At 46.4% G+C, this 25,351-nt stretch overlaps 1 protein-coding gene across 3 annotated transcripts in view; it reads left to right on the forward strand.

The window, feature by feature from the left end:
- Positions 1–25,351, forward strand: part of DACH1 (dachshund family transcription factor 1) — a 525,454-nt gene that overhangs the window by 494,423 nt on the left and 5,680 nt on the right. The window contains exon 11 of one of the 3 annotated variants that reach the window (XM_084844857.1): positions 5,780–5,823. The exons of the other annotated variants lie outside the window; for them this stretch is intronic. Within the exon in view, the coding sequence (XP_084700983.1) occupies positions 5,780–5,823 (44 nt within the window). The remainder of the gene's footprint in view (positions 1–5,779; positions 5,824–25,351) is intronic. 3 annotated transcript variants of the gene reach the window in all.

Consider the following 25,351-nt stretch of genomic DNA (forward strand, 5'->3'; position numbering starts at 1 on the left):
TCACTCTACTCACATTCAACAGGGGAACCACCATGCCTGAACTGTGCAGGGCTGCAACCTGGCCAAGGCCATCTACGTTTATTCACCACTATTGGCTGGATGTTTGGACCAGAGCCGACTGGTCCCTCGATCGCACTATCCTCACTTCTGTTTTGCACTAGGGCACCAACCCACCTCCAGTAAGTCAGCTTGCTACCCGCCCATATGTGTGATGCACAGAGACCATGACAAAGACCTCTTCTGTGTCATATTCGAATTTGATGTGGGCACGGAATAGGGATGTTAGAAAATTCTGCCATGGATCCCAGAGAGGCCGAATTCCAGTGAATTCGGCCCCCCAGAATCCGTGGCAGAACGAAGCAACCCGTCCCACCACCCCGCGAAAGCCCCGCGAAACGGAGACTACCTGGTGGCGGCTCCAGCAGCGGCGGCGGCTCCAGCGGTTCCAGCCACTGCCGGGCTGCAGCCGCAAATGGCGGGTGCTACACTGGCCGCCATTTGCATCACTGGCAAGCCGTGATAGGCTACATAAGTATCTACGTAGCCTATCACGGCTCAGGGCAGGGATGCAAATGGCATAGGCTCTGCCATTTGCATCTGTGTCTTTAGACGTGATAGGCTACGTATATATTTACGTAGCCTGTCACGGCAAAAGACGGGCGCAAATGGCATAGTGGCCACCATTTGCACCCCTGTCTTTTGCCGTGATAGGCTACGTAAATATATACATAGCCTATCACGGCAATAGGAAGGAACACAAATGGCGGCTGCCGTAGCTGCCGCCATTTGCGTCCGTGACTTTAGCCATGATAGGCTACGTATATATTTATGTAGCCTATCACGGCTAAAGACACAGACGCAAATGGCGGTGGCTACGGCGGCTGCCATTTGTGTCCCTGTGCAGCCCAGCGGCCGGATGTCCAGCTGTGGGCAGCCCCGGCCGGTGGCTCTGCAGAGTTGCCACGGAGCGAAGCCAGCCAGGGAGGATTCCGGGGGGAGGGACGGAGTGCCTCCCCCCCACCACAGATTGCCCGGTGCGGAGCCAGGTAAAAGTTTCGTACATCCCTAGTGCCGAAGACCTATCTTGGTTCCAAGGCTACAGTGCTGGTCTCAAACAACTGAGGGAATAAACAGAAACCCGCTACGTCTAGGTCATGCGCCCTGCGACAGTGGGGGAAGATTCTTGCTAAAATTCCTCAGCTATAGAAATGTCCTGAAATGGGGCTCCATGCAGGTGCAGAACCCATATGGGTGAATGCACAAATGATCACTCAAAGAACTACAGTTACAGGCAACCAAGCTGTCTTTCTGAGAGTGTAATCTCATCTAGAACAGGCAAATTCCCCAATTCCCACTCATAGAGTCTCTGACCACTGGCTCAACAAATTCTGTAGATAAGGCCACCACAAGGACACAACTTTAAAGACCCACCCACCAAGCATATAAGTAGTCACAGGAAGAAACCAAGCCCACACCATGGCTACCGTCTCTCACTTTCACCAGAGCTTGGGCTGGAATCCAACACCCCCATCCCCAGCACTTGCTTTCACCCAGGAGAGCCAGGTTGGAGAAAGCTGCTCTAGTTGATAATACATCTAAGTTTCCAAATTACCACTGATTTTAAATCTATTGTTATAAATAAAAGATGAAAGATGTCATTAGTGAACTTTTAGGATGAATAAGCTTTTTTTTTTTTAACCTTATATCATATCTCTGATAAGGCTTCAACAATATCTGGAGGGGTTTTTGCTTGTTTTTTAGAGTAATAACATGTATCCCCCTATGTAAGCCAAATTTCAATCAGATTCCTATATAACTTTGATCAATGCTGTAGTGTTAGAGTTATCATACCATTTAATTATGATTTCCACATGTAATGTATAGAAATAATATATTACATTAGGAAACATATGCAGCAATCCTATACCCATTTACCTGGGAATAAGCCCCACTGAATTCGGTGGCTCTTATTTGTGAGTACCCATGTATAGGACTACACTATCAATCCCTCCTTCTTCATATGGTTTCTATATAGTGGCTAAGGCCACTATCACTTCCTTTCTGCCCATAAGAAATCCCTCCCCCCCATACAGAGTTTTACTGGAAATTTATGTAAATTTTATTTTTGCTTTGAAAACAAGCCTTGAATGTGATCACAACCATTCATCCACCGAAAATGTTCACAAATTGCTGGACATGTGCTTATATTCAATTTGCACAACTTTCTCTGTTCAATTTTGCTTAAATTTTCTAATTTGCACAAATTCCCCTGTAGACTGAATCAGCCCCATTTTAGTCTATGGAGGAAAGCTGTGCAAATTAGAAAATTTGTGGAAATTTGCAGAAATTTCAGATTTGATTGCTGCTTGATTTGCACAATTTTCTCATTCACGCAGAGCGAGCAACAATCGGAAACGCAAACAGGAATCAGGCACGAAAATCCTAGTGATCTCAAGCATCGCTCATTCACCCATCCCTAAGTTTTATGCCCTCATTTTTAAATGACTGTGGGGAAACTATGTCCCAGTTGCCTTAAGAATGAGGATATTTCCCCTCTCCACTACCACCATTCAGAATGAAAAAATGAGCAGTGCATGAGAAGGGATGTTGTTTCTTTCAGACTGTTTTCTTATGTGTGTAAAGCAAATAATTTATAAAAATGATGGTCTTCTCAGATCCAACACTTATTGTTATCAACTTGAATGGGGTGAGAGAATGCAATAGCCTTCATTCCCTCTTCCATATCCCTTACCATTTAGAGTGAAAGCATTATTGTTTTCAAAGTGTATGTGCATGCGTGTATAAATGCATAAACCAAATGGGTTGGAAAATAAATAAATGGAAAACTCCCTTGAAGTTCAAAAGGGGCTGATATTGGACACTTTCAGGAAGACGTTTTCGAAGCCCAATTTCTCCCCCCCCCCCAAGGATCCTTCAAACTGCAAGAGGGAAGGGCCTTCATAGTCCAAAATATGGTGGGGAAAATTGGGTGTGCATTCCATTGAAAGCAAGGCAGTGCAAATAGTCAACATCTGCACTTGCATGCACATTGGATGTTCATCTGCCTTACCTCATTACAAACCGGAAGGGTTTTGTTTTGTTTTTTGGTAGATCTGCAGTTGTAAGTAATAAATGGCAAGCCATGTAGTGACAAGTTAATTCTTTCATGTTACAAGCTCAAGTGATGGACATAAAAAGCACTGCAGATAGTAACCATGGTCACAAGCCTTCATTTATTGTGGAAAGAGTGCTTCACATTACAATGTCCCATTGTAAAATGTAATAGGAGATTGCCTCGATATTAGCTGTGTATCCTGATGTATGATGATCTCTCCTGTTTCAGTTTTCATAGTTGTTTACAAAGCTACAGTGGAATCTCCTTAAAGCTTCTTTGCCAACTTTGGCAAATATACTTTTGTACACATCTATTCCTCTCTGCTATAAACTGAGGTGTATAAAGTCTGAGAAAAATATTCTATCCATTGTACACTGCCATTCTGAATTTATGGAAGAATATTTATTCACTGAGATATCCAAAATAATACATGTTTGTTTCACTTAAATCCCTAATTTCAAAGTTTCTGGTTGGGCTCTACTTACTTCAGTTGCTCCCAAAGGCTTGGTCATGCCCAGTGGAATTTTTGACTGTCCCCACTAGGGATGGATGGACTCACCCATGCCCGGCTTTGTTGGGTGCACACCGAGCCACTGCTGCTGCCTGCCCCTGCTCACAGCAGCACTTTGTTGCAGCCCAGCAAGCATGCAGTGAAGCTGCAGAGGCTCCCAACCTCCTTAGAGAACCACCATTGTGCGCAACAATGGTGATTCAGGTGCTTCCAGGTGGGTAATGTTGCGTACTTGACGGCCATAAAGGCCCCTTTTACACAGCGTTACAGGCATGATGTTGCATAAAAGGGGGCCTTTATGGCTGCGAAGTACACAACATTACCTACCTGGAAGCACCTGAGCCGCCATTGTTGCGCACAATGGCGGCTCGCTAGGGAGGATGGGAAGCTGCCAGCAGTGCCAGGTGCTCGCCGAGCCACAGGGTGCTCATTGAATGGGTCTGCGAGTGCCCCATAGTTCGGCAGGCGGGGTCCAGGAGGGCAGCTGAGGGGGAGTCTGTCGGGCTCCACCCTTCCCCCATGGACTCTTGCAACATCCCCAGTCCCCACCCCTTTGAACAGCAGACCCTATAGTTCATCACAGACATCTTTTGGAAGTCCTCTCAGTTTTAAAAGCAGGAGCCATGGAGAGACTACTGTTTGACAAACACAGGCCCAAAGCCCCCTTGGGTGCACAGATGTATAGTAGGGATGTACGAAGTCACTTACCTTTTCAAAGGGTGACATTCGCGGTGGGGGGGAGGCGCTCCGTCCCTCCCCCCGAAATTCTCTCCGGCCGGCTCCGTTCAACAGAGATTCCGCAGAACCGCCAGCCAGGGCCGCCCACAGCCAGGCATCCAGCTGCTGGGCAGCCTGCAGGGACACAAATGGCAGCTGCTGTAGCTGCCGCCATTTGCGTCCCTGTATTTTGCAGTGATAGGCTGCGTAAATATTTACGTAGCCTATCACGGCAAAAAAACAAAGAGCAAATGCAAATGCCGGTGGCTACGTCGGCCACCATTTACGTTCCCTTTTTTTTGCCGTTTTAGCGTACGTAAATATTTACGTAGGCTATTACTGCAAAAAGAAAAAAAGGGAACGGAAATGGCGGCCACCGTAGCCGCTGGCATTTGCGTTCGCTGTTTTTTTGTGTTTTTTTTGCCATGATAGGCTATGTAAATACTTGCGTAGCCTATAACGGCCTCTGCAGGGACGCAAATGGCTATGTATAATTACGTAGCCTATCACGGCTATAATGAGGAAGCGAATGGTGGCCGCAGATGCGGCCACCATTTGCAAGTCAGCGCAGACGGCAGCAGGTAAGTGCTCCGTTTCGCACGCCTTTTCTGGGGGGGGGCAGGGGGCTTCGTTCCACCACGGATTTAAGGGGCCGAATGTACTGGCATTCGGCCTCACCGAGATCCATGGCAGAATTATCTGACATCCCTACGTATATGTACAATTCAGTGGATTCGGTCCATTGTTACATGTATTGGCGCCTTGATGGGAGACCACCAGGAGCTCCGTGCAAGCCACTCTTCTGAGTTTTCTTCTGAGTCTGAGTTTTCTGAGGAACAGCAAGACATATATGGAATATATAAGCACAATTAATGTTGAAAGGCAGGCGAGGACAAAGGCACCAGATGTGTTACATTCACCTAAGAAGCACCTTTTTCTCACTATTTTTTGCATAAAATCTTCGTATTCTGCTAATACAGAAGTCAGTACTTCATTTCCTAAGCATTTGTGTGCCATCACAACTTCTTTTGAATTGGCCCATAAATATTTCTTCCTTCTTGCACCTTGGGTGAGAAATAGGTCTGCTTTTTCTGTGGATATGATTAATGACGCCAATTCATATGGAACCTCTGTACAATTGATGAATTTTGGGATGCCAAGTAAGTTGAACCCCATAATAGAGAAAGCAGGGGTGGGGAATGTGTGGCCCTCCAGCTGTTGTTGGCCTACGTTCCCATCAGCCCTAGCCAGCATAGCTAGTGGTGAGGGATGATGGGATTTGTAGTCCAACATCTGGTGTGCCACATGTTCTTCATCCGTGATATAGAGGATCACAAGCTGATTATAATTAGCAATGACGTCATAGTCTAATACATTTGACATAGACATTTCTTTATTTTTTTCTGTTTTCCTTTCCTCCCTTCTTTTTCTAATAGAAGTGACCGGAATGCAGTGCTTTAGAAATTCAGGTTCAGTGATTGTAAGTAATTAGTTCTCTTGTTTTTCATTTTCCTGGAAGTTCTTTTGTATTGTTGATACAAGTAAAAACAAAATGATAGCAAAGTTCACCAGGGAGCAGAAAAATTCTCTGTTAACTTTTTAAAAAATTATCATATTTTCAAAATCAGCGGTCATGATGCAAGAATCCCTTCAGAGATATGCAGAACAGACTTGTGATTTGACCTGGCACTGGGGAAGAGAATTACTGGTGTTCAAGGAAAACGCATAAAACCCCACTGGTGCTGGAAATACAGTTGTCTGGGCCATGGCTAGTGTCTCTGACACTCTAATATGTAGGGATGGCGGAGAATTCCACCACGGACTCCAATGGGGCCAGATTCTAAGAATCCAGCCCCCCAGAGTCCACAGCGGATCAAAAGACTCACCTCCACCACCCGGGGGAATCCGCGCTGGCCAGATACTACCTGCCGCCAGCCCTATCCTACCTGCCACTGGTCCTCCACTGCCGTCTGCTGCTACCTGCTGCTGCCTGTCTTTGGACACAAATGGTGTCTGGTGTAGCAGACACCATTTGTGTCCCTGCCTTTTGCCATGATAGGCTACGTAAATCTTTACATAGCTTATCACGGCAAAGAGCAAGGATGCAAATAGCGTCCGCTACGCCATTTGCGTCCCTGCCTTTTGCCATTATAGGCTATGTAAATCTTTACGTAGCCTATCACAGCAAAGAGCAGGGATGAAAATAGTGTCCGCTACGCCTTTCGTGTCCCTGCTGTTTGCCGTGGTAGGCTACTGAAATATTTACGTAGCCTATCATGGCAAAAGGCAGGGACGCAAATGGTGTCCGCTACGTTGGACACCATTTGCGTGGCAGCAGCCAGAAGTCCGGCTGTGGATGGGCCAGGCTGGTGGCTCTGCGGACTTGCCATGGAGCGGAGCCAGCTGGAGAGGATTTCGGGGGGAGGGACAGATCGCTTCCCCCCCTGCGGACCCCCCCAGCGGACTGGTGAGTCTGTTTCATACACCCCTACTAATATGACAAGGTATGCTTTATCTCCATGAGTATAATCTAATGTCACAGAGGTTTTAATGGGTCTACTCTAAGTATGACTAAGTCTGGATTTAACCCAATATCTTCAGCAAGACCCCAGCATGCCCCCTTTTATACAATATTAAGCCCACTGGATTGATTTAACACTTCCATTTGAAGTTCCTTTTCCCAGTGTGCATGGACAAACCATATTGTTGACATGCACTTTTGTTACCAGAGATCTCCTACAGTTTGCTTCTTTGGGCTGGCCTCATACTTACCCGATCCTCCATTTCTAGGAAAAGGAGACAGGCCATAGCTCAGTAATAGAGCAGATGCTTTGTATGTAGAATATCCTAAGATCTAAAGCAGCAAGGCTCGAAAAAACCTCCACCTGAACCGTAGAAAGCTACTACCACCTGGAAGGGACAGTACTTGATGGAACAATTATATGACTTGGTATAAAGTATCCTTATATTCACCAGCTAGGATTTAGCTTTGCCATAAGCCTTGATTATACAGGATTGTCAAGTAAAATTGCTGGAAAAAATTCTGAATATGCATCGACTTTATCTTAAATAAACACTTTCCCCATGGGTAAGAACTCAGCTTCTCAGTGCATCAGCATTGTATTGGTTATGTGGTAAATAAGATCTACTTTGTCTGCATCTTAAATGAGATATATGAAAGCAAGGCAAAAAATTGATTTCATCCTTAATTAGCTACTTCCTAGTAAGTGTTTTGGACAAGGGTTACAGTTTGTCTAATATCCCTTCCATCTGTTGCAAGATGCTTGCTTTTATTTGGATTTCCTGAAGCTGTTTTATCAAACATTGAATGAATCATCTCCCATTTGTTTGCCTTTGTCTCCTTTTTATTGTTCTTATTCCTTTTCCTTCAATTATTAAAACACCACATTGAATGGAAGGTTAGGATTACACCTCTTCACATTTGCCCTAGCTTATTAAAACAAATATACCCAGCAGTTATGTAATTTAAATGCGCTTGAGCTATGGATCAGAGATGCTTTTATCAACAGTGGGATGAAGAGGTTGTGTGCATTCGGGCATGCATGTACAGCTGTTCTTTGGAAAATGGCAAACCTCATTAGGTTACAGGTGCCTACAAATAACTTCTGGAGAAACAAAATACAAGCCATTTTTCAATAAAGTTTCTTCCTAACAGGAAATGTAGTTGATTACATCCTTTAAGTTATGTGAGCACGTTTGTTTTTTTGATTCAGATAAAAAAGTTCCACTTTATTTTATGTATCCTTCATCAGTCCAATCAACCCAGGGGACATATGTGCAAGGAAACAAACAGGCTTCCCTGGATGAATTCGTAGCTAGATGTGGAATCATGCACATAAATGGTTGTTGTTTTGCATGCAGTTCCACCACCCACATGCACATAGCCCTCACAAGAAACTCTCATCAGTATTTGCCATCTATTCTGGATGGGAATGAAAGTTCTGAATTTAGTTCCCTTCAGCTCTCCCCCCCATGCCAAACATCTGATTGAGGTCATTCTTTTGATCTGTCTGAGGCCCACTGAAATTCATTTGGTACGCATTTCCAGGATAAAATCTCTTACATCTGCTGGGACTTAGACTACAGTGTTACAGCAAGTGAATCAGGTGAGGTATCCAGAGTACAGCCTTGTCCAGTTTTCTTGGATGACTTCCAGTTTGTACAGGACGTTGAGGTGCTTGAGGATGTTGATGGTGCTTGGACAGGTTCATTCAACCACTTCTATACTGGATCCTTGCCCATCTTAGCTAATAAAAACCAGCAGGGAGGGAACAGCTGGCGGGACAAGGGAGGCAGTTGCGACAGGGAGTGGTGAGACCACTCCTGAAGAAATCCTCCCTAGACCCAAAAATCTTAATAAATATAGGCCAGTGGCAAATTCCTGGGCAAGGTCCTCAAGTGGGTGGTTGCAAGCCAGATTCAGACACTCTTGGATGAGACCAATTAGCTGGATCCATTTAGGGATGTACGAAAGTCACTTACCTGTACCGAAATTTGATTCGCGGTGGGGGGGAGGTGCTCCGTCCCTCCCCCCGAAATTCTGGCCGGGGGGAGGCACCAAGTCCCTCCCCCCTGAAATTCTGGCCAGGGGGAGGCGCCCCATCCCTCCCGCCGCGAATCCTGGCTGTCCAGGAACGCAAATGGCGGCGGCCGTAGCCGCCGCCATTTCCGCCCCTGCAGTCAGCCGTGATAGGCTACGTAAATGTTTACGTAGCCTATCATGGCTGAGTAAAAAAACAAAACAAAAAACCGCGTGTACGCAAATGGCGGCGCCTATGGGCGCCGCCATTTGCGTTCCTTATTTTGGCACGTCTAGTCTACATAAACATTTACGTAGACTACGGCGAAAATAAGGGGAACGCAAATAGCGTAGATGCTACGCTATTTGCGTTCCCCTTATTTTCGCCGTAGTCTGCGTAAATGTTTACGTAGACTAGACGTGCCAAAATAAGGAACGCAAATGGCGGCGCCCATGGGCGCCGCCATTTGCATACGCGTGGGTTTTTTTGGTTTTTTTTACTCAGCTGTGATAGGCTATGTAAACATTTATGTAGCCTATCACGGTATTTTTTAAAAATCTAGCTGATTTACATAGCCTATCACATTTTTGGGGGTGTTTGTTTTTTTTACTGGAAATGGTGGCGGCGGCTGCCAGTCGGAACACCGGCCGCCGCCGCCACCATGTTGCCGCCGGAGCTGCCTCCGCCAGGGAGATTCGCCCAAGGTAAGTCCCATCCTGGGGGTGGAGGTGGGGGGCTGACCGTTTCGCCACCGATTTCGGGGGGCCAAATGTGCTGGCATTTGGCCTCCCCGAGATTCATGGCGAAATTCTCTGACATCCCTAGATCCATTTCAGATGAGGCTCTAGGTTTTGACACAGAAACAGCCTTGTGTGTTGCCTCGGCCATGGGCTTCGACCTCTTAATTTAGAGGTGCCAAGATAGTGATAAATCAGACCCAGGTTTACTTTCAAGGAGTACTTTATTAGGCATACCCAATGGTTGGATCAGACAGCTTCTCTGAACCCAGAGCCATGGGGTACAATGAGTTTTATACCATACATGTTAGCAATGAGGCAGCATGACAGCAGCAAGCACCCCGTAACATTCATTCCCAGCATAGACTAGTAGGGCTTGGTTCCACAGCCACCTGCAGCTTTAAGACAAACAAACTTCACTTCCCAGGCACATCTTGATTCACTCATTAGTATGGAATGTGCTAGCCCGTGCTATCGGCCCTTTGACTCATCTTCACAAGCTCAGAGGCTTACTAACAAGGGAATTGTACCAGTAATGAGCTTAAGCAAGCATTATGGATCTCTAGGCCCCTCTAACACTACAGGTGACTTGGTTACGCTCCTAGGGCCAATACACCTTGGTCGCCCTGTAGGATGACCTATGTAGGGAGAAAGGCAGGGGGAGTGTGACCCTGTTGATTCTCCTTGCTCTCTCGGTGGGTTTCAGTACCATCAACCATGGTATCCTTCTGGGACGAGTATCTGAGTTAAGAGTGGGAGGTACTGCATTGCAGTGGTTTCGCTCCTACTTGAAGGGTTGACTCCAGAAGGTGGTGCTTAGGCAACATTGCTCAGCTTCATGTATTTTCCAGTATGGGGTTCTGTAGGGGTCAGTTCTGTCCCCCATGCTGCTCAACATCTACATGAAACCATTGAGTGTGGTCATCCAGAGTTTTGGAGTGCGCTGTCATCAGTTAGGGAAGTTGTAGGAGTCTGGTTGGGGCTTGGGCTCGGTGATTTCTCGCTGGCTTGGCCCCCTGGACACCAGTCCGTGGATCCCTGCTTGTCCACAAGCCTCCATTTTGTGTAAAAATGGCAGCTCAGCTGTTCATGTAAATCATCATTACATAAAATGGTGGCTGAAAATAGCACCATTTACACAGGATTACAGGCATAAATGGGCTAATTAGTCCATCTACGCCTGTAATTTTGGGTAAATGGTGCTATTTACAGCCACCATTTTAAGTAAATGATGATTTACATAAACAGTCAAGCCACCATTTTTATGCAAAATGGTGGCTCGTGGGATGGGGGGACTCCGCTTGCCAGGCACTGTCCAGCGGTTCACCCAGCACACTGAATAGGTGTCAGGGTGGAAACTGAGCCAATAGAGCCCCAGAGCAGTTCTGATTCTGAGGAGGAACAGCAATCCATGGGAGAGGAGCTCGCTCATCTCTCACAAACACAGCAGCTGGCAGAGATTCCTCCTGCCAGCATTCCTGGGATAGATAGTGACCCTGGCAGTGAGAGAGCGCTGGAGGGGGGCTTGCTGGACGCTTGGTGCAGACGCAGGGAGCAATGACAGATGGAGGGCGCCAAAAGGAGGTGTAGCGCTCGTTTGGCGCGCAAACAACGGTTGCGTCCCGAGGACCCAAGGGAAAGAGAGAGGATCTCTCCTTAGCCCATAAGTTCAGGGTCTTCCTGTAATTCTCCTTCAAATGGGGACCAACTGCCTCACCTGGAGCTTAGGCTACTCAGCTATCTTTCCCAGTGCTGTTCCTTGCTTTGGCGTTAGCAACTAGTATTCTGAAAGAGTCATAAAGTAATAAAGGAATAAAGTCTTGGAAAGAATTTCTCGTTGTCTGTGTCCTGAGTTGGCTAGTGGTGGAGACTGCAAGAGGCAGCTAGGGCACTCGTGACAGTGGGTGTGTGTAAGTGGCAGGGGTTTGGTGAGTGGGGCGTGGGGCAGTTTGCCCATCCCTATAATCAGTATGCTGATGACATGCAGCTCGGCATCTCCCTTTCATGTTCATCAGGTGACTCTGTGGATGTACTAGGTCCATGCCTGACTATGGCAATGGACTGGATGAAGGCTAATAAACTGAAGCTCAATCTAGACAAGACTGAGATGCTAGTAGTGGGTGGTTCTTCTGACCAGATTGAGGGTGAGCAACCTGTTCTGGGTGAGGTTGCACTCTCCCTGAAGGAGCAGGTTTGTAACTTGGGGGTTCTTCTGGAGCCAACTTTGTCAGTTGAAGCTCAGATGGCCTCGGTGTCACAGTGTGCTTTCTACCAGCTTCGGTTGGTGGCCCAGCTACACTCCTATCTGGACAGGGATAAGCTGATTTCAGTTGTCTATGGTCTGGTAATCTTCAAGTTAGATTACTGCAATGCGCTCTATGTGGGGCTGCCTTTGAAGACAGTTCAGAAGCTGTAACTTGTATAAAATGCAGCTGCCAGATTGATAACAGGGACTAGAAAGTCCGAACATATAAGGCCGACTCTGGCCCACTTACACTGGCTTCCTATATGCTTCCGAGCTCGATTCAAGGTGCTGGTATAAAGCTCTACAAGGCTTGGGACTTCAGTACCTGATGCAGTGCCTCTCGCGACTAGGGATGGGCGGATTCCCTACCTGCTGGTCCATGGGGAATCCGCCTGCGGGGGGGAGGCAATCCGTTCCTCCCCTCGGAATCCTCTTCAGCTGGCTGTGCTCCGCGGCGATTCCACAGAGCCACTGGCTGGCTCCGAAGCACCAGTGATACGGCCGCCATGCCATATTGCTGACTGAAGGGGACTTGACTGACTGTGGATGCAAATGGTGTCCAGGACACCATTTGCGGCCGTAAAGGCCTTGGTTTAAGACTGCATTTACCTTAAATTAAGGCCTTTACGGCCGCAAATGGCAAATGGCATTTGCATCTGCAGTCAGTCCCCTTCAGCCAGCGATACGGCATGGTGGCTGTACTGCCGGCAATCCGGAGCCGGAGGATCCAGCCAAAGAGGATTCCGTAGGGAGGTGGAGGTAGGTGTTCCGTTCTGCCACAGACTCCAGGGGACCGGATTCTTTAGAATCCGGCCTCATTGGAGCCCGTGGCGGAATTCTCCGCCATCCCTACTCCCGACATGAACCGATCCATACTCTACTCTCAGCATCTAAGGTCCTCTTCTGGGTGCCTCCTCCAAGGGAGGCTCAGAAGGCATCAACAAGGGAGAGGGCCTTCTCAGTGGTGCCCCCCCACCCCAGTTTTAGAATGATCTCCCCAACAAGGCCTGCCTGGTACCAACATTGTTATCTTTTTGGCTCTCAGGTAGCATATGATGAATTTTTAATCCATCCTTGATTTGTCTTATCATTATGGCCAATTGCTCAAAGTTGTTTTTAGATATATGTTGTCTCTGTATATACTGTCTGTTTGTGTGTTTTATGTAAATGGTTTTTAAACTTTGTATACTATACTTTAATTATTTTTAAACTTTATAAACCACCCAGAGAGCTTGGCTGTGGGGCAGCATAGAAATGTAATAAATAAATAAACTAAATAGGTTGCGTGAAAATCATGGAATACTGGGAAAATGAAGCCAGAAGCTAGCCAAGATATTTTAGAGAAACTGGCTTAGTTTGGGATGTCATATTTGGTTCACGTGTGCTGAACCAAATTTCTGTAAATTCCTGACTACACAATCTCAACATGTGCAGTGAAGTTTAGAAATCAGGTAAATGTAAACAAATGCAATAACCTGTTTTGATTACAGCATTTGCTCAAATTACTCTTTCAGTGTGATAGGAATTTTAGTAGCATAAAACATATGCACATAGAAGTATAAATATAGATCTTTAAAGATGGTCTGTGATGGACTAACTCCTGAAAGAACTCTATTGCTTTTTAGTAGTTTCTAGCTACAATTCAAAGTACCAATTTTTACCTTTAAAGCCCCTAACAGTGTGGAACTAGGATTCCTGAAGAACCGCCTCCTTTCTTAGTACTATGAGGTATTTGGCCATTCCAGTGACCCTGAACATTGGCTTCAGGGTACCCCTGACAGCTTCTTCCCTCTCTGCCTGCTCTCCACCCAAGTAAGGCCCTTGAACAGCGTGCCTGCACTGTTTCCCCCACTTTGAGTTTTCACTGTCACACAGGTCAAATTCTGTTCCCAACAGCAAAGCGAACAAATTAGGTGACTCCAGTGGAGGCTGGTGGCTCTGACTTTGGTGGGGCTGTGAATCCATTCTGGGTTTCGGTCGGAACCAGCCAGAACTCTTAAGGCCCTATCCAAGGTGCTGACCGTATTTGGGGTAGGGTTCAGCACTATGGAGAGTGCCTTTAGACTTCTGGCTAGTTCTGACTGAAACCCAGGATGGACTCACAGCCCACTGAAATCAGAGCCACCAGCCTCCACTAGGTGTCTCCTTGCATTGGGTGCTGGAGGCCGTGAGACCATCTGTATCTAGCTGCTGAAGCTCAAAAAGCAAAGGATATGGGCTTTTAATCATTAATGTGGCTTTTCTATGGCGGATGGGTTATGTCGTATAGTGGACTCTTCATATAAATTAATCAGTCAAGAGTCAGCCAGAAGAGGAGGTGCATCGACCTGCTGCAGGTGAGCTGCATAAGACTTTGTGGGTCACAAGTTGTCCAGGCCTACTATATGCCCATTAGATTATGTACAAAAGCAAGTGTTTGTTTTTTGGAAGGGAGACCATCCCTTGGAATCCTATATAAATATTGTCAGATGTTGGCTTTAAAAGTGACTCCTCCTGCTGCTTCCTTTTCTTGCCTTTCATGCTGGAAAATGCCTAGCATGCTGGAAAAAGCGTACAGGATACGGGTGTATGAACCCCACTTACCGTTCCGCTCTGGGGTCTGCTGGGAGGGAGGCAATTCATCCCTACCCCCGGAATCCTCCCCGGCTGGTTCTCCTCCACGGCGGGTCCGCAGAGCCGCCAGCCGGGGCCACCCACAGCCGGACTTCTGTCCGCTGCTGGGCTGCGGCTGCAAATGGCATCCGGCATGGGGGATGCCCTTTGCGTCCCTGCCCTTTGCCGTGATAGGCTACATAAATATTTACGTCCGCTACGCCATTTTCATCCCTGCTCTTTGCCGTGATAAGCTACATAAATATTTACATAGCCAATCATGGCCAAGGGCAGGGACACAAATGGCGCCCACTATGCCGGACACCATTTTGTTCCACAGCCCGGTAGCAATAGCGGAACAAAGACGACGAACCCAGACCAGCCGCTGCCAGGTAGGGTCCATCCCGGGGGGATTTTGGGGGGTGGCGGGGGGGTAGTCCGTTTCACCATGGACTCGGGGGGACAGATGGTGAAAGAATCCGGCCTCATTGGAGTCTGTGGCAGATTTCTCCACCATCCGTACTACAGGAGGAGGAATTATATACTCCCTCCTGTAGGTTCAGACAGTTTTGACCTGAGAAGCATACAATTTCAATAGTTCTTTGAGACCAAATATAGGTAAATGTACTGAATGGGAATAAACTTTAACAGGTAAGTATAGGAATTACAGTGAATACTCACGAGCTCTTATCCATTCTAGATAGCCCAAACGCTGTTAAATACTATAGAGCATGGGTTGGATCTAGGGATGTACGAAACTCACTTACCTGTTCGCGGATGTGATTCGTGGGGGGGGAGGCGCTCTGTCCCTCCCCCTGGAATCGTCAATGGGGGGAGAGGCGATCCGGTCCTCCCCCCCCGGAATTCTGCCCGGCCAGCTCCACTCCATGGCGGATCCCCGGAGCAGCTGGCCAGGGCCATCCGCAGCCGGATTTCCGGCCGCAGACGGGCTGCTGTGGACGCAAATGGCGGCCTCCGTAGTGGCCGCCATTTGCGTCCACCCAGGCTGCCATGATAGGCTATTTAAGAATTTACGTAGCCTATCACGGCTAACCCCCCCCCCAAAACCCCAGCATATGCAAATGGCGGCGGCTATGGCGGCTGCCATTTGCGTTCCCTATTTTTTGCCGTTCTAGCTATTACGGCAAAAAAAAGGGGAATGTAAATAGCGTAGTGGGCGCTATTTGCGTTCCTTTTCTGTTTCAACGTTCTAGCCTACGTAAATATGTATGTAGGCTATTATGGCGAGAGAAAAAAAAGGAATGCAAATAGTGCCCACTACGCTATTTGCGTTCCCCTTTTTTTCACCATAGTAGCCTATGTAAATATTTACGTAGGCTAGAACGGCGAAAAATAGGGAACGCAAATGGTGGCTGCCATAGCCACCAGCCATTTGCGTATGTTGGTTTTTTGCGGGGGGGTTAGCTGTGATAGGCTACGTAAATTCTTACGTAGCCTATCACAGCTGCAAAGACGACAATGGCGGCCACAGCAGCCTGGCCACGGCCGGCCAGGAGACCAGCCGCCGGAACCGCCACCGCTGCCACCGAATCCGCCACATCCGCCCCAGGTAAGTTCCGCCCCGGGGGATTCCGTGGGGGGCAGGAGGCTGTTCTGCCATGGATTCGGGGGGGGGGGGTGGATTCTAAAGATTCTAAAGAATCTGGCCTCACTGGAATCCGTGGCGGAATTCTCTGCCATCCCTAGTTGGATCCGGATTTAGGCACATGGAACTAGGCTGGCAGAAGCGGACTTCCCTGCCCCCTTCTCCCCATGGCAGCCCCTCCAGCCCCCTGAAAATATTACACAGAAGGCCAGGAGACCCTGCTGAAAGGGGTGAGCTGTGGTGCAAGTGGGAGGAAAGAGATTCCCAATAATTAAGTGGAGGCAACTTCTGTGAGCGGAGCCCTTCTGTCAATGGAAGGCAGATCCTAGATCCAACCCAGAATCTTCTGTAGTGGTTTCTGGACAGCTTTAGTGCTAATGACTGTATTTGTTCTATACATGTGGTAGAATTATATCCTGCTCTAGCCAGAGATGAACAAGAAGCCTGAGTCTTTAGTTTCATCTTTTAAAGGGGGGACGTCACTCCTCTAATTTTTATGTTTCCTGGGCTGGATTTCAGATGTTTATGGGGGATGGATCCCACTCTGAGATCCTTGCAAACATTTTTACTCTTTATTTCCTTTTTCTTTGGTGAAGAACAGTTTCTTTCTCAAAGTTATGCAGTTTCCTTTTCACTCTCTTCTGTGCACAAAGCTGAATGAACAAAGAATAGCAGAAAGTAGGGATGTCAGAGAATTCCGCCATGGACTGAAATGGGATCAAATTCCCTTCAGTCTCTGCCACGGAATCCTCTGAGGAACGGCACCATGAGGTCCTGCAGAACCAGCAGTCATGCAGCCTTTTTTTTGTCATCCGCACAGAGTCGCGAAATTTTCGTAAGGTAGTATATTCTGATAATAAATACGTAAGTTAAAAAAAATGAATTGTGCTCACTGCCTTGTTTGTGGGTGTTCTTTTTCAATTGAAATCCTCCGTCTCCGTTTACTTGCAGCCAAAACACTTCCTCCTCCTAGGGGTTTCCCAAAAGAAGGCTGTCCTAGGTGTGCCTGAGCAATGCACTCTTTGTTTAAAGCAACGCTGTTTTAAAGAAAAAAAACCTTTTAAAATGACCATGCCGGTCTGGAACCCTGCACGAGGTATTATTCTCCCTGCTAAGCTTTATATTTCCACATCCAGCATTGTTGTTGACGTTGTGAGGCTAAAATGGAGAGGACACCCAACTCTGTGCATGTCTACTCAGAAGTAAGTCTTACTGGGTTCAGTGTGACTTACTCCTACACATGTCAGCACCCCACTTGCCCCCAGCTCAGCTTTGTATTTCCACATCCAGCTCACGATCAAACCTCCTGTTAGTTATCTCACTGGCTGGGTGACTTTGGGCTGGACTCTAACCACTACACCATACTTCTGTTATGAAACTCGTGAAGAAAAAGAGACAGTATAATGGAAAGTTCTTTCTGAAGCAGACACACTTGTATAAATGCAGCATGAAGGGAAAGATCAGCAACCTTCTCTTTGTTTGAATAAAAAGCACACCCTGCACATGCTCAGGGAATGGACAAAATGAAGAATTTGAAGAATATTTGAAGAACCAGGGAATATGAAGAACTACATTCTTCCATTATGTGTGTGTGTGTGTGTGGGGAATCTACCTCACTCCAGCTGTTCCCTGGAACCACCACCACCCCAATTCACCCAAGGGTCTTCTGAGATAACTAACAGGGGGTTTGATCATGAGCTGGATGTGGAAATACAAAGCTGAGCGGAGAGGAGAACCAACTCTGTGCATGTCTACTCAGAAGTAAGTCTTACTGAGTTCAATGCGACTTACTCCTACACATGTCAGCACCCCACTTGCCCCCAGCTCAGCTTTGTAAATTCCTCATTTTGTCCATTCCCTGAGCATGTGCAGAGTGTGCTTTTTATTCAAACAAAGATAAGGTTGCTGATCTTTCCCTTCATGCTGCATGAAGGTACACAATTCGTACATCCCTAGCAGAAAGTGTTGCAAGAAGAAAATGCACTGAATAAGTAGTGAGATGATAGTCCACTCTAGGGATGTCAGAGAATTCTGCACGAATTTTAAATGGGATCAAATTCTGACAAATCCGGTCCCCAGAATCCTCCTCAGAATGGAACGGCCCGGTCGACCCAGAACAGAGCTCACACGGGCCCTTTTTTTTTTTGTCCACCGAATGGCGGATTTTACAAAAATAATTACAAAAAGAAATCCGTAAATTGGAAATGGAGGAAGAAGAAGGCGGACGGCGTTACCCTTTTTACGAGGCATTTTCCCTGTGACCCAAGGCTTTCTTTTGCTGGGGCTGAGTCTTGAAGTCCACAGAAATCCTCCATCTTTTCTGTTTATTTTCTTTTGAGGTGAGGTCAGGTCAGGTCCAGTGAGGTCAAGTGAGGTGAGGTCAGGACAGGTCTGGTGAGGTCAGGTCCGGTGAGGTCAGGTCCGGCAAGGTCAGGTAAGGTGAGATCTGGTCTGGTGAGGTCAGGTCTGGTCAGGTCAGGTGACTGGAAGTTACGTGGGGAGTCCTCGTGAAGGGCTTTACCCTTTTTACGAAAATAAATAGACATTTTCCCCATGACCCGAGGCTTACGGAAACCGACAGCGGGCGCACGGAAAGGATTCTTCAGCAGTACTTACTTATTTACGTCAGTTTGGGGAGCCGGAAAAAAAACTACGGGAGAATCCGGGGAGCATTATATACGGCAGACTAGATGATATGCTACATTGTTCCTAATTGGTATTATGAACTTGAAACTGAGGCCAAGGGACTGGCAGGTCATCACAAGCATTGAGGTCCAGCCACTGCCGCAAGCATCTGCCATCCTGTGCATCCCTCGGAGGAACATGCATTGCACCCACCTGGATGAACGTGTATATTTCTTGTTGTGTATATGTGCTTTTTAACAACCTGAGCTCTGCAATTTGCTCATTTCTCAAGTTATCAATATCTACTCTCCTAAATGTACAAGGACTTTTCCTTCTCATCTTACAAAAATCAATGAGTAACTAGCAGCCTTTGTTTCTGACATTCTTATGGAGCATAGTTATCTATTAAAAAAGAAGTACCTTGTAACATTTTCTAAAAATAGATAGATAGATAGATAGATAGATAGATAGATAGATAGATAAAAAGAAAGATAGATAGATAGATAGATAGATAGATAGATACCTTGTTGTTGTTGTTCAGTCGTTCAGTCGTGTCCGACTCTTCGTGACCCCATGGACCATAGCATGCCAGGCCTTCCTGTCCTGCGCTCTCTCCCGGAGCGTGCTCAAGTTCATATTCATTGCATCCGTGATGCTATCTAGCCATCTCATCCTCTGCCGTCCCCTTCTCCTTTTGCCTTCAGTCTTTCCAAGCATCAGGGTCTTTTCCAGGGAGTTTTCTCTTCGCATTAGGTGGCCAAAATATTGGAGCTTCAGCTTCATTATCTGTCCTTCCAATGAGCACTCAGGGTTGATTTCCTTTAGGATGGACTGATTTGACCTCCTTGCAGTCCAGGGGACTCGTAAGAGTCTTCTCCAGCACCACAGTTCGAAAGCATCAATTCTTCAGCGCTCAGCCTTCCTTATAGTCCAGCTCTCACAGCCATACATTACTACTGGGAAAACCATAGCTTTGATTAGACGGACCTTTGTCGGCAAGGTGATGTCTCTGCTTCTTACTATGCTGTCTAGGTTGGCCATAGCTTTCCTCCCAAGGAGCAAACGTCTTTTAATTTCATGGCTACAGTCACCGTCTGCGGTGATCTTGGAGCCCAAGAAAGTAAAATCTGTCACTGCTTCCATTCCTTCCCCTTCTATATGCCAGGAAGTGATGGGGCCAGATGCCATGATCTTAGTTTTTTTAATGTTGAGTTTCAAACCAGCTTTTGCACTCTCCTCTTTCACCCTCAACAAGAGGCTCTTGAGATCCTCTTCACTTTCTGCCATTAGGGTGGTATCGTCTGCATATCGGAGGTTGTTGATAATTCTCCCAGCAATCTTAATTCCGACCTCTGATTCATCCAACCCGGCATTTCTCATGATGTACTCTGCATATAAGTTAAATAAGCAGGGTGACAATATGCAGCCTTGTCGTACTCCTTTCCCAATTTTGAACCAATCGGTTGTTCCATGTCTGGTTCTTACTGTTGCTTCTTGACCCTCGTACAGGTTTCTCAGGAGACAGGTAAGGTGGTCTGGTACTCCCATCTCTTTCAGAATTTGCCACAGTTTGTTGTGATCCACACAATCAAAGGCTTTAGCGTAGTCAATGAAGCAGAAATAGACGTTTTTCTGGAATTCTCTTGCTTTCTCCATGATGCAGCGAATGTTGGCGATTTGATCTCTAGTTCCTCTGTCTCTTCTAAACCCAGCTTGTACTTCCGGTAGTTCTCGGTTCGCATACTGCTGAAGCCTAGCTTGTAGGATTTTGAGCATCACCTTGCTGGCATGTGAAATGAGCGCAATTGTGCGGTAGTTTGAACACTCTTTGGCATTGCCCTTCTTTGGAATTGGAATGTAAACTGACCTTTTCCAGTCTTGTGGCCACTGCTGAGCGTTCCAGATTTGTTGGCATATTGAATGCAGCACTTTAACAGCATCATCTTTTAGGATTTTAAATAGCTCGGCTGGAATACTGTCATCTCCGCTAGCTTTGTTGTTAGTAATGCTTCCTAAGGCCCACTTGACTTCACTCTCTAGGATGTCCGGCTCAAGTTCAGTGACCGCACTATCATGGCTATCAGGGACATTCAGATCTTTCCTGTATAGTTCTTCTGTGTATTCTTGCCACCTCTTCTTAATCTCATCTGCTTCTGTTAGGTCCCTGCCTTCTTTGTCCTTTATCATGCCCGTCTTTGCACAAAACATTCCCTTGAGATCTCCGATTTTCTTGAAGAGATCTCTAGTCTTTCCCATTCTGTTGTTTTCCTCGATTTCTTTGCATTGTTCATTTAAGAAGGCCTTCTTGTCTCTCCTTGCTATTCTCTGGAACTCTGCATTCAGTTGGGTATATCTTCCCCTTTCTCCCTTGCTTTTCGCTTCCCTTCTTTCGTGAGCTACTTGTAAAGCCTCATCAGACAGCCACTTGGCTTTCTTGCATTTCTTTTTCTTTGGGATGGATTTCGTTGCTGCCTCCTGAACAATGTTACGGACCTCCGTCCATAGTTCCTCAGGCACTCTGTCTATCAGGTCTAATCCCTGAAATCTATTCCTCACCTCCACTGTATATTCATCAGGGATATGATTTAGGTCATACCTGAACGGTTTAGTGGTTTTCCCGACGTTCTTCAATTTAAGCCAAAATTTTGCAAGAAGCAGCTCATGATCTGAGCCACAGTCAGCTCCAGGTCTTGTTTTTACTGACTGTATGGAGCTTCTCCATCTTTGGCTGCAAAGGACATAATCAATCTGATTTCGATATTGACCATCTGGTGATGTCCATGTGTAGAGTCGCCTCTTGTGCTGTTGGAAAAGAGTGTTTGCTATGATCAGCATGTTCTCTTGGCAAAACTCTATTAGCTTTTGTCCTGCTTCATTTTGTACACCAAGGCCATGCCTGCCTGTTATCCCGGTGATTTCTTGACTTCCTACTTTAGCATTCCAATCCCCTATGATGAAGAGGACATCTTTTTTTGTTGTTAGTTCTAGAAGGTGTTGTAGGTCTTCATAGAACCGATCAACCTCAGCTTCTTCGGCCTCAGTGGTTGGGGCATAGACTTGAATTACTGTGATGTTGAATGGTTTGCCTTGGATTCGTACTGAGATCATTCTATCATTTTTAAGATTGTACCCCAGTACTGCTTTTCCCACCCTTTTGTTGACTATGAGTGCTACTCCATTTCTTCTAAGGGATTCTTGCCCACAATAGTAGATATGATGGTCACCTGAATTAAATTCGCCCATGCCTGTCCATTTGAGTTCGCTGATTCCCAAGATGTCGATGTTCAATCTTGCCATCTCATGTTTGACCACCTCCAGCTTACCTTGATTCATTGATCTGACATTCCAGGTTCCTAAACAATATTGTTCTTTACAGCATCGGATTTTCTTTTCACCACCAGACACATCCACAGCTGAGTGTCCTTTCGGCTTTGGCCCAGCCGCTTCACTCTTTCTGGCGCTACTTGGAAATAACCTCTGCTCTTCCCCAGTAGCATATTGGACACCTTCCGACCTGAGGGGCTCATCTTCCGGCGTCATATCTTTTAGCATTGTGATACGTTCCATGGGGTTTTCTTGGCAGGAATACTGGAGTGGGTTGCCATTTCCTTCTCCAGTGGACCACATTTTGTCAGAACTCTCTGCCATGACCTGTCCGTCTTGGGTGGCCCTGCACGGCATAGCTTATGGCTTCACTGAGTTACGCAAGCCCATTCGCCACAACAAGGCAGTGATCCATGAAGGGGAGATAGATACCTATCCCATTCTAAATAGAATTAATGCTATATTTAGTGGTAAATTAATGTATAGAAATATGCATAATTGTCATGGAAATACATGAGAAACCCATGGGAAATTTGATTATTTGTTTTTTGTTTTAAATAGCCTTTTTTTCTTGGTGATTTAAGCCCGTGAGTTAACATCACCTTAATTTAAATCAGCCCACTCTAGTGTGGAAGCAGCTTACATGCATATACAGCTTGCATGTACCAGATTGGAGGTAAAAGTGGGGAGTCCCTTTTCAGCACTAGAGAAAGCTGTCCTCTAGCGCTGACAGAGAGGACTCAGCTGTCCGGCCCTTCTCTAAGCGCTGACAAGCTGGAGGGGAGATGGTGCATGGAGAGGGGGTGGAAGTAGGGACACCTCCGGAAGCTGGATGATGTCAGGGGGTGGGTCCCTCACCCCATTCCTTTCCCCTGAAGCCCCACCCCCAGTGTTATTGGAGTCCCTTTTACAGAGAGCACGGAGACAGTTGTTTATGTGCCTGTCTGTGCATGGTGAAAGGGAGCGCCTTTCCCTTGTCAACACTACAGAAATGCAGCCTGTCTCTGGCACTGACATGGGATTGGGAAACCCTGCTCTGACTGGAGATTGGCTTCTCCTGTCAGCACTAGGGAAGGGCTTTCTATAGCATTATCAATCTAGAGGGGAGAGCAGGTGGGAGAGTTTGCAGGCTGGATGGGAACCCTCGTGGGCTGGAGGTTCCCTATCCCGGCTGCCAAAGACTTATCCACTGAGAAGCCCCACTGAATTAGACAGAAGGATTCTAGCCTATGTTTGATGAATAATTCAGACGGCAAACTTCTGTTTTGCTGCTTTTTGTCTTTAGATGCTGTTAGATCTCAACCATAATACAAAAACCTTGTTTTGTGCTTCTGAGTCAGGGAAACTTTCTACTAGTGGGGAGAAGCCCTCTGCTATCTTAAAGCTGAATTAGTTTATTCACAATTGATTTCTCATGTTCTGATCTTCTTAATGACCTGTTTCATAGTTGAAATGTAAAGGTGTATCCTTAAAGATGATAATTGTTCAGCCTATCTAAGAACTACAGCAAAATGTCTGTAGTTCAGTGGTATCTGTTAAATATTTCGTTCCAAGACCCTTGTCTACATTTACAAATGGACCTAATAGTTTCATTAGATGGAGAAATGTTTCCTGTGTTTATTGTCACAGGGGCTGCAATATTATGTTCTATCATTATATTATCACAATCTGTGTTATCTGCAATATGCACTTTACTTCTTTAGAATTTTTCTTGGAATACCTTGCTGCCTTAGTTAGTTTGCACTGTACTGCCTTAGGAGTTTATTGGATGAGTATGTACTTGGGTGTTTACGACTGTGCTCCTTTAGAACCTCACTGTTTTGGTACTTTACTGCTTCACATTGTTTGGTTTCATAGCGTGAACTTTGTGGTTTACAGTTTTCAAGATTTGACTGCTTATATATATTTTAATCTGTTTTGTTTATTTTGACTATTTTACTGCACTTTAACCAGTCAGCAGTTATGTTCCTGGGAAATCTGGTCATTGAGGGGCGAGCTGGACTTACCCATTCCAATAGTCAGGGACAGAGGGGTGTATGGTGTTGGGAACTGGATATGCCAGTTGAGAGGAAAACTGATAAGTCATCTAAGAGCTGTCCCCTCTTCTGGTTCTTCCGCCAACCAGAGGATTTGGGGTTTCTCTGTGGCCTTGTGATGCTGCTTTTGAATGCCAGGTTAGTCCATAATAAAACGTATTTTATCCATAATGTTACCATGGATGAGGGGGCCCACCTGACATATATGTCCGAGAGCTGGGTGGAGGAAGTGGGTGGTGTGGATCTAACCCAACTTTGTCCACCTGGGTAGGTAGTGCAGGGCCAACATAGGATAGAGGGCTGGGGCACGACTGTTGCTGTCTTCTCTAAGGAATCCACTGGTGAACCGGTTATTTTGTGTGCTAGATTGGAATGTTTGTACCTTGTCAGAAAGACAAGTCAGAGATTCAGCTGTGTACTGGCTACATCATTGCCCATCAGTCCCCTTTCCTGAGGTGGCCAGGGTGGTCTTGGGCATGGTATTGAAAAAATTAGGATACTTTTCCTGGGGATTTGTGGGATTTCAGTATTCATCTTGGGGCCACTTGGGGGGGGCACTCAGGGCTTCATAGCAGCCATGACAACTATAGAGCTGTTTCAGTGTGTCAGCAGCTCAATACATCTTGCAGAAAATCTCTTGACCTAATATTTTTGACTGAACAAGTGGTTGGAGGTCTGAAATGGGGGGGGTTGTCCTTGTGAAGTTTAGATTGGCAGTAGCTTTCCCCCTTTTGCAGGAGTGTTGAGCCCAATATGTTGGTTCATCCCTAGGGACTTATATAATCGGATAGATTCCTTAATTTGATGTGGGATTTTCCTGGTGGTATGGCTGATGCTCCTGCTGAAGCCCATTTCTGGCTATGGAATAGTGAGATGGAAAGGGCCATTGATACGATCCCAAGTACCCTCTCCTGCATTGTAAAGCCCAACCAGCTCCTTCATTTGCTAGAGAATTGGGGGTGATGAAACAAGCAGGAAGATGGTGCAAGTCTCATAGCAACTATGACTAGAGACAAGTAAGAGTATATTATCATGTCTACATGGTAGCAGTGAGAATGACAAAGTGGTCTTACTTCTTCACCTCCATTGCATCTTTGGGTAGCTGTCTGGGAGAGCTCTTTTGAGTGGTGAAGGGGCTATTACATCTAAAACCTGGGAAGGATATGTTGGAACCTGTGAAGGCCTGTTGTGATATTTGCTGGGAAATTTGAGGGTAATGTCACTCACAGTGGACTTTACCCCCGAAGTCCTAGATGCCACCATTGATCCAGTTCCAGATGATGTGTCCTATTCTGTGGGATC

The sequence above is a fragment of the Heloderma suspectum genome, chromosome 3 (assembly GCF_057233095.1).
Source record: "Heloderma suspectum isolate Gila_16-S chromosome 3, 16-S_ref, whole genome shotgun sequence".
Lineage (NCBI taxonomy): Eukaryota > Metazoa > Chordata > Lepidosauria > Squamata > Helodermatidae > Heloderma > Heloderma suspectum.